The 10,303-nt window shown below is 30.5% G+C and overlaps 1 protein-coding gene across 2 annotated transcripts; it reads left to right on the top strand.

The window, feature by feature from the left end:
- The first annotated feature begins 796 nt into the window (after window positions 1-796).
- LOC120075071 (branched-chain-amino-acid aminotransferase 2, chloroplastic-like) lies at window positions 797-5,683 on the top strand. Of its 2 annotated transcripts, XM_039028231.1 has the most exons (11): window positions 797-1,019; window positions 2,740-2,754; window positions 2,845-2,921; window positions 3,060-3,231; window positions 3,633-3,809; window positions 3,925-4,056; window positions 4,141-4,239; window positions 4,406-4,522; window positions 4,775-4,870; window positions 4,996-5,108; window positions 5,282-5,683. In XM_039028231.1, exons 1-11 carry the CDS (start codon window positions 957-959, stop codon window positions 5,394-5,396), a joined length of 1,176 nt encoding a protein of 391 aa, XP_038884159.1. In that variant the 5' UTR covers window positions 797-956; the 3' UTR covers window positions 5,397-5,683. The 2 variants fall into 2 exon arrangements, with proteins under 2 accessions (XP_038884159.1, XP_038884160.1); XM_039028232.1 differs by lacking the exon at window positions 2,740-2,754 and having other exon boundaries at window positions 799-1,019.
- Window positions 5,684-10,303: the final 4,620 nt, after the last annotated feature.

The raw sequence follows: 10,303 nt of genomic DNA, 5'->3' as shown, positions 1-10,303 counted from the left end.
ATAATGGGCATCTAAGGAGAGTATTATATATATTACAAAATAGATGCTTAATGCTTAATAACACTCTCCCACTAACCCCATGTGTATTTATGCATGTTGTCCATATGTCTTACAAACACAAACTTTAGTGTCCATGTAGTTCCACCTCATACTTGCCAAATTGTTTATAAATAGTAGCATTTGGTGGATTTAAGAAAATGTACATTGGTGAGAAAATTAAAAGAAAGGATTGGAGAATGAGAATTTTAGATTTCCATAAATTCCACAATACTCCTATTTCTTATAATTTCCTTTATTTTATTATTATATTATATTTTCTCCATATCCATATTGCTGTTGTGCTCCTCAATCATACAACAAAAATCAATATATTCTAACAAACTTAACTTAATATAAAATTATTCAAGTTCGAACGATTATTTCATTTCAAAGTTTAATAAATCTAATGGAAAGTTAAATGATAAGATTAAACCAGTTAAAAGTAAAAGTGAGAACAATTTTTTTAACTGAATCAAGTGTTTTTTTTTTTTTTTTCGAATAACAAATCTTTTAGTTTTTTTTCCTTAAAAATGATATTTTGTGTTGATGGTCTAATTAGAATATTCTTGTATTATAGTAAAGGTTTTGATAGATAGATAGATAAGTTTGGGATTGGAAAGGTGGAAGTTTGGATACTTATGTTTGATGTCTGTTGCTGACATGGCAATGTGACCCATAAGCCAATGTTAGTTGTTACATAAATCTACAAGCTGGATTTTGAATAAATGGCCAAAAAAAAAAAAAAGACTCCTCCTTATCTTTCTCTCCTATATAATAATTATATATTTTGTTATCTCCCAACACAACAAACCACTTTCTCTTGTTCTTCCCTATTAAAATTCTCCATTATCATATTTTTCTGCAATCAAATTTGTTCATAAAAACAGCAATACTTATAAGATCAATAATCAGCCACCATGATTCACACAAGACTCTTCTCCCCGTCTTTTCGCCTTCTTTCTTCATCTTCTTTTTCAAAGGTTTGACAAAACATCAACTGCCTTCATTTATTTTTTGGAATTGGTGAATTTCATTCATATTTTCTTCTTCTTCTTTTTTTTCTTTCTTTTTCCTAGTTCTCATTTTTTTGCATGTATGATTTTCTGTGTTTTTCTTCTCTCTGGTTTTTTTTTATCAAAAAATTTCATGGATGAACCATTATTCATTTGGAATTTTGAAACAGAGTCTAACATTCTTCATGCTCTTGATCATAATGTATTGCTTTTTTTTTTTTTTTCTTTTTCATGTTTGATTTTTTTTTTCTTTCCCATGTTTGATTTGGTTCTCTCTTCTTTGAAGAATAGAAAAGTGTTTGAAGAGGAGAATTCTAATTTTAAAAGATGTTTGAGTAATCGTCTTGATCTTGATTTGTTAAAAAAAAAAAAAAAATCTAATTTTAGCGAAGGTTTAATGATTGTTATGATTTTGACAATATTGTTGATAGATTGTTTCTTTTAAAATATGTGAGGTGGGAATTGAATCTTAGATCTGAAAATTGATAGTATAAAATAATGTCAATTGACAATGTTTTAGATTGTTTTTTTCCTCTTAATAACAATTTATATTATAATAAGTAATTAAACTCGAAGGGAGTATCTATAAGATAGAGATTGTAGGATCGTGCTTAAAGTTTCATATTTTTATAATCTTCATTTTAAAGGTGTGCTTTATTATAGCATTTATTTTTCTTTATTATTTTAGGGGATGAAGTCATGAGTCATGAAAGATCATTAAAAAAAAAAAAGATTCGTATTGAAGGAATATAAAAAAATATTAATTTATTTATTTCTCATGAGGATGAGTTTTATATAAGTTTTACTTAATCTCAATATGATAAATATAAGATTGACTAAATTTTTTATTAGTTTAAGATATAGAAATCTAAATTCAAAATTACACATTAATCTTTATCAACATTTTGGATTATACCAAATTCAAATTGTGTTTCTCGTGTGAACATAACATTATTAAACAGAAAACCAAAAAGAAAAAAAGAAAAGAAAAGAAAAGAAGCTTTGCATAACTTTTTTCTTTTATCAACTATTTGTCATAAAAAAAATATAAATGAAACCAACATTCTTTTCTTTCATGAGAAACTTGTGCCTACTTCTTAGAAAATAAAAATCGGATAAACACGAAATATTTAAATTAAATATATTATTATTATTATTTATATAAAAAAGAAACAAAATACTTGAACTAACTAGATAGTTGTATTAAAGATGAGAATGAAAGTTTGATTTTCATTTTTTTACTCAAATATCACCTTCATTATACAATCAGGAAAATAATTAGTTGGGCATATTGCTAGAATTTTATACTTAAAAAACTTATTAAATCAAACTATATTGAAAAAAATTCAATAATACTTAGCCAATCGATGAACGGTCCCCAAGACAAGACGGCGTTCAGGCGTTGGACGCCTAGCAACCGTCGAATGTTCTGTCGTGGACACTTTTCTTTTCTTCATTTGTTTTGTTTTGGTTTTTGTCTTTTTTATTAATTATTTTCCCTTTTTCCTGGTAGGCTAGCCGCTAGGACACGTTTGCAATTTCATTTTTTAATTTTAGTTTCTCTCGATTTTTCTGGAAATTTTGGGGTACCATAATCTTCGAATGGGCAAACAAAGTACAAAGTTTGTATTTTTTAATATTTTTTCATCTGGGTTTATCATCTTTGTTTTTATCCTGAAAAATGTAGAAGGGAAAACGAAAGGTATGATTGGATATTTTTTTATTTTGTTAATTTAGGGTTTTAACTTTAAACCCACCAGGCAAAATTACTGAATAGTTTTGAAAATTGCAGCTTAGAGGAGGCTGCTATGGCGATGCGTTTAGGGCAGTATCTTCAATGCCGGAGCCTTGTCGATCATCGCCTCTCAGGTACTTCAAATTCCTACCATTTTATTAAATTTGTCAATAACCATTTTTCATTAGAGAGTAATGCTTAAAGATTAGAGATAAGCGTTTTTATCAATGCCTGAGATTGGGTGTCTCTGTTTGGGTTTGGTTTAATTTCAGTGATGATGAGAGCTGTGATTTTGACTGGGATAGTCTTGGATTTGGGCTAATGCCAACAGATTATATGTATATTATGAAATGCTCTAAAGATGAGAATTTTGAACGAGGTCAAATGAGCCGTTATGGGAACATTGAGTTGAGCCCTTCTGCTGGGGTTCTAAATTATGGCCAGGTACCTTTCAGTTTCAGTTTGGGAATCAAGATTTAATCAATTGCTTATGATTTTGATACCATCTTAGGAGATATTGTAATTTCTGTCTTACTGGTTCCTGCATTGAACTTGGTATTTGGTCTTTTGTGGATCTTTCCATTACTGAAATTTATGTAGTTTCTTTTCACTAGGTAGTTGGTTGTTCTTTTGACATTAGGATTCTAAATTTGGTTTTTGATGATCAAACTTGGATTCTGTTCTCTCTTCCCTTTCCCATTTTATGTGAAGACAATGGGGGATCTTAAGCGAAAGAGTCTGTTTCCATGTCGAAATTATTTGAGAAATAGTTAGTAACATATATAGAAGTGTGTTTGATGAAATGGTTAACAGAGTTTAAGGTGTGGTGTTGAAAACTTGAATAGGGGTTGTTTGAAGGTCTAAAAGCTTATAGGAAAGAAGGTGGAGGCTTTCTTCTCTTTCGTCCAGACCAAAATGCTCTTCGTATGAAAACTGGTGCTGAACGAATGTGTATGCCGTCGCCCTCCATCGAGCAGTTTGTTGATGCTGTGAAGCAAATTACCATTGCTAATAGGCGTTGGGTACTCCTCTCTCTCTTTACCTATTTCAGCTACTTGTCTTAGTAAGTTTATGTCAATGAGAAGTAACTGTTGACCTTGGTTGGTTCTTCATCCTCATGATTGATTGTACTTGCAGGTCCCTCCGCTGGGGAAAGGATCACTTTACATAAGGCCTTTGCTCATTGGAACTGGTCCTGTTCTCGGCTTGGCTCCAGCGCCCGAGTATACTTTTCTAATTTATGCTTCCCCTGTTCGCAACTATTTTAAGGTGGGAACTCTTTCAATGGAGTTAATTTCTCTTTACATAAAAAACACATGATTCATCTATGTGCTCCTGGTTTGTTCTAAACAGGAAGGTTCGGCACCCTTGAACCTATACGTTGAGAATGAATTCGTTCGTGCATCTCGTGGTGGAGCTGGAGGTGTGAAAACCATTTCAAATTACGCTCCGGTAAGTGTTTACTATATCTTCTTTTTCTTTGTGAAAACTAATGAACAAACTTGTTGCCAATCAGAGAGCTCAGTTTTGATTCAATTTCCTTTTTGGCAATGGCATAATTTTGGCATTTGAAAAAGTTACATCAATCACACGTCTTTTGATGTCTTCTTCTGTGTAGGTCTTAAAAGCTATTACCCGAGCGAAAAGCCGAGGGTTTTCTGATGTCTTATACCTTGATTCGGTGAATAAGAGAGATCTGGAAGAAGTTTCTTCTTGCAACATTTTCCTTGTAAAGGTATCTTTGTTACAAAACCATTCTTTCAATTGTAATGATTAAATTGACAAGATAATGAAGCAATAGGGCGAAAAAGTACAGACATTTGTTAACAAAGTCGTTATATTAATACTGACATGAAAGTGAAATTAAGTAGAAGATCTGATGATGGTATTTGGTCTTCAGTTTGTAGAACTAAAATATTTGCATTCTTTTGGATTTGGAAGTTCTTTATCTGTTCCGAACCAATGTAATTATTTCACATTTCTATAGGGCAATGTTATTTCAACTCCTGCTACAAATGGAACAATTCTTCCAGGAGTAACCCGGAAAAGCATCATTGAAATTGCCCGTGATCGCGGTTACGAGGTGATTATCTCATCCTGAATCAAGAATCTAGCAGCCAGGATATTGATTTTCAAAAGATTTATAACCACCGTACTCTTTTCCAAATTGTTTGGTTTGGGAATTATGACGACGTCAATCTTATCCAGGTCGAGGAACGGGCCATTAACATGGAAGAACTGTTTGACGCTCGTGAAGTTTTCTGCACTGGAACAGCTGTTGGTGTGGCCCCAGTTGGCAGCATCAAATGTATGGATAGAAGGTAATCTAACTTCTAATACCCTGTCATAGCTCCAAATGTAGACCTTGGATATTTTCAACTAGTAAGCCAAAGAAGATGAAGCTTGAGAATGCTTCGATAACCGAATTACATCGCCACTTCGACTCTATCTAGTTTCTTGGCAATGTTAATGAATTTGATCGTAAATTCTGCAGGATTGAATACCAAACAGGCGCTGACACAACATGCCAAGAACTATATTCAACTCTTGTTGGGATTCAAACTGGAACCATTGAGGATAAGATGGGGTGGACTGTTGAGATCTCTTGAGTTTTCATCTGCCCCATCAACATGAATCGTAAATTGCATATCACATGTCGATTCTCTGCGGTCGGGTTGTCCGTATAATGTCTCAAAGTTTGGTATTGTTTTACTTTTCATTAGTACCATAGCTGTAAACTTATGTACAGAATAATTAACCAGCAAGCCTTCTCAATGAATTGAATTTCAATACAAGTTGGAAATTTGTAGGAGGGGGATCAAAAGCTGGAGATTCATATGAAAATGATGAACAAATTGAAATCTTTTATATATAAATTTTGTGCATTGTGAAGAAACGTTTGAAATGATTAATGTTGATTTGAAAATAGTAATGTGTAGGCAAAAAATTGGGGACAAGCTATTGAATTTTGTGAACTTTAATAATTGTGAATGGACTGCCTTTTCATTAACTATATGGTGGGCGAGTTATAGTGTCAGCAAAGGACCAATGTTTCAAGCTATGGACTTTATTTGATGCCAGATTGAGACCTCTGTTCTTTATTATATATTGCTTTTTTCCTTAAAATAAATAATAAAATTTATTTAGAAGAACCTTATTTTTTGTAGGGTGTTCATGAGTCTAGATTGTGTTAAGGAGATAAGTTTTAAGGAAAGGTAATACTATTAAGGTCTCTAGCCCTACAATTCAATGGGTTGAACTACAAAAAATTGAAAAATTTGGGATAGGGATAAGGGTATGATGATCTAAATAAAACCAAGAGTATAGGGCTAATTCTCTCTCTCTTTCTTTTTTTTCTTTCCAATATGGGAATTTTCCATTGGAGATAAAAACAGGGGCTACTTTAGATATAATGAACTTATATTTAGGTGAAAATTCTATTTTAGTCTTTATATAAAAATAGAGGCCATTTTAGATTTATTAATGAGTTTATATTTTAAAGCGTAAAATATCATTTTAATTTGATTCCTATATTTTGAAGTTTATTTAATTTTAGTTTCTATAATTTTAATAAATTTTAAATTTAGTCTCATTACCGATTTATTGTTGATTTTCTTAAAGATGTATCGATTTCATTGCAATTTCTATAATCTCATTGATTTCCATTTATTTGTCTATTGAGTTTAACAAAAAGGAAAAAAATTGTAAATTCACTAATTTTAATAATATCAACTTTCGCACACCATTAAGTTTGATTAAGACGTAAATTAACTTGGAAATATCACTTTTTTTTTCTTTTTTCTTTTTTCTTTTTTTTTTAAAAAAAGATAAAGTTTCAATGTCATTTTGTAATCAAATTTATATCATACAAAACTTAAGCTTAAACTTTTGGGTCGATCGATAATTTAACATGGTATCCGAGCAGATAGTCTAGGAAAGTCTTGTGTTTAAATCCTTGCAATGCTATTTTTTTCCCAACCCAACTAATATTGATTTCTATTCGTTAGGTCTTTTTCATATTTCACGCCTACATAAGAGAGGAATAGTATTCGATGATATAATATTAAATTTACCAGTGTTGGATTTCGTTGTGGGTCTCTAGTGGACTCAATCTTCGATCCACTTCTTCTTAATCTAGTCTTGAGATACTCTAGGCTGACTTGCGTAAGAGGTCCTTACACTAGTGTATGGTGCTGAGCCCTACTGTATTCTAATGTTTAAGTTAATTCAAAGAGTGTTTAATTTAACTAAGCACAAAAGAAGTTAAAACAAGTTTCTCCTTTGGGGTGGTCGAATGAAGCTATTTATAAGTCCTTCCTCTGACACATGCCTCTCGTTATGTAAATTTTCGATGGTGTCAAGGACGTTTCTCGTATTTGAGGCTGTAGGGTGCTAGTTGGAGTTCGACTCAAATATTCTCCAACTGATATATATCCACCAGCTCGATTGGTTGGCCCATATCCCGAGACGTTGAGATTTTTCTCTTGAGATGTGCATTGTCAGCTTGACTGATTGGTCCAAATCTCAAGACATTGAGATTTTTCTTTTGGGATGCACATTATGTGTGCACGTACATGCATGCGAATAAGTCATAGTTAGTAATAGAGATGGTTAAATATTCGTGTTGAGACGTAATACTTTACCAGTGTAAAATCTTTACCTTACAAGATCCCAACTGAACCAACGAACATAGATATAATTCAATTTCTTTTTCCAATCACATGTTACTTCTTGTACTAAACATCCCAAAAGCTTATACTCAAGGGGAAATTATTTTAGTAAAATTTATTATAATAACCTATCATATTTATATTGAATTTAGTAGCCGGAGATTAGAAGGACTCTCTAAAATTATAATATGCATGGTGTTACATTGTGCCTTCTCCAAGTGATTACTACTATAATATGCGTGTTTGAGCTTTTTTATTTATTGTACTAAGTGGCTAGGGCTTTTCATGCGGAGTTCCAAACGACTTCTTCTCTTTGAAGCTTATTTTCCCTTAAGTTGTTTGTACTTTATTAATTTTATATTTAATCGGTTTTCATCATTGTTGATTTTCTCGTTGTTATAATGTTTTGTTTGTGTCTTGATCTCGAATTGTGAGATCGATCCCTCTCTTGTTTTAACCATACAATATTTTTTTAAAAAAGAAAAACATACCAAAACATGCCTATTTAATAATTGACTTTATATTGAAAAGGATACATTTAATATATATAAAAACCGACATGGACAACTATGCATTAAAATTTGGAAGCTCAAAAAAGAAAAAGATTGCATGCCAAAAAAATTCAAGAAAGTCTTGGTAATATTTATTGCATTTTCTTTCCTTGATCGAGCTGTAGGTTGGGAGTTCAAAATAACAATAAAACATGCTTGTTACGATGATGACGGGTTAAATTATGAATGAGAATAGAGAATATATTCATAGTACTATAAAAATTCTCATAATTTTGATTACATAAATATTCTTTTAATAGTATTCGACTACCTATTTTCAAAAAGATGTTGACGTGACAATCAATTTATGGAAATAGTATCCATATGATGATAATATATAGGAAAAATTTATGTGACCTACATCAATTTTAAAATAAAAACACTTGAATTTGAAAGATATTCACTAAAATCATTCGACCAAATGAATATAAAAACATAAATTAAAATCTAAACTAACTCAAAATGAGCTTGCTCACCGATATAATTGATATGTACTTATTTCTTTATATATAGATATAAGAAATTTTTTTAAAACAAGTTCATACAAATCCACGAGCATAATTAAAATCTATAAAGAAAATTTAGGATTATTTTGTATAATTTAATCTCCTTATTTTAATATTTGAACTTAACTTAGTTGATTATTAAGATATTTTATCCTTATTTAATATTTGAGCTTGATTTAAATCACATGTAAAAATTGAAGTTAGGACTAAAAAAGAATAAAAATCAAGACGTGGCGAAATATAGACCTGGAAATACAGTTCATTGCATGAACCCATATCCAAAATTTTCCACAATTTCTTTTATTTTCTTTTTGGTCCTTTTTTAGGTGTAATAAATTTTAATTAAAATGAAGTATCTCCAAAAGTCCAAACTTCTATTGACAACGGCCTCAAACTCGACTATCAATAATTAATCAATTTAACTCTTATGTTTTCAATTAGGGAAAATATTCATTTAATTCTTTACCATTAAAATTGCTAAAATCACTCCTTTCATTATTATTATTATTATTATTATATATATATATATATATATAAACAACCTTCATTAGAAGGCATTAGAAGGCATGTGAAAAAGATGCAACCAAAGCGTTAGGCACATTTACTCAAGAAAACGTAATAATTAATGATAATCTAAAAAGTAGATCTTATTTGATTACGTTTGATGTTGTTTACTTATATTCCGTACTCGTACTGATATCTATAATCTCACTTCCAAATCTATAATCAAACATAAATAATTCATAAAAGAAATATTTTTAGTCATTCAAATAGATTTTTGACATATGTTAAAAAGAACTCTCAAACACATATATTATATTATTTGAAGCTTTCTAATGTTTAACCACTCTATTAAATTTCCTAATATGAATATAGTTCAATAAATATATGTACCTTCAATTAAAAAGTCATAAACTATTTAAATTTTCTGACAAAAAAAAAAAAAAAAAACTTGTAAAACCCAACAACGCAATTAAAACCAAAAGTAGGGAAGTGTGTATAATTTGCAAAATAAATTAACGGATGTTTGTCATAGAGACGTTAGTGCTATGATCGAGAAGTTCCTCCTCAATCCACCTTTTTGAGAGAAAAGATCGGTTTCTTTGGCTTGCTAATGTCTACGCAGTTTTATGGATTTTGTGGGAAGAATAGAATGATATGATGTTTAAGGTTATGAAGAGGGATCCTAAGGAACTTTGGACATCCCTGGTTTGCTTTCATGTTTTCTTTTGGACTTCAATTTCAAAGAATTTTTGTAATTATTCTATTAAGTGTGATTGTTTCTTATAAAGAGAGTCCCTTTTTGTGGACTTGATTTTTTTTTTTCCTGAATAAAAGTTCTAATGATAATAGAAAAAAATTGATTGTGAAAGTGTAATTTCAAATTGGACCAAAAGAAAGTATAATTATCAATCCCATCCCCATCATCTCTTTAATAGGGATTTCAACTTGTTTGTTTTACCTTTCAAGGAAATCCCACATTTTTCAATCCACGACAAATTTGAAAACTATTTTTTTTTTTAATTTTTAAATTTTTAATTAGGGTTTAGGGCATTAGTTTGACCTACTTTTATTGGCATCTTTTAACTTCATAATTAAAACTAGAAATGCCAATTGAGAATAAATTCTTTGGCACATAATTTAACCAACTTATATTGGCATCTTTTAAATTCATAATTAGACATTACATCTCAATTAGTATACACTACATATGAGCTGGCTGATTTGAAGTAAACTAGCTGCAGCTTTCTTTTATAATAAATCAAAACTAACAATACATGGTCTTAAT

Source organism: Benincasa hispida, chromosome 4 (assembly GCF_009727055.1).
Source record: "Benincasa hispida cultivar B227 chromosome 4, ASM972705v1, whole genome shotgun sequence".
Lineage (NCBI taxonomy): Eukaryota > Viridiplantae > Streptophyta > Magnoliopsida > Cucurbitales > Cucurbitaceae > Benincasa > Benincasa hispida.
This window is presented reverse-complemented; position numbering and strand designations above follow the sequence as displayed.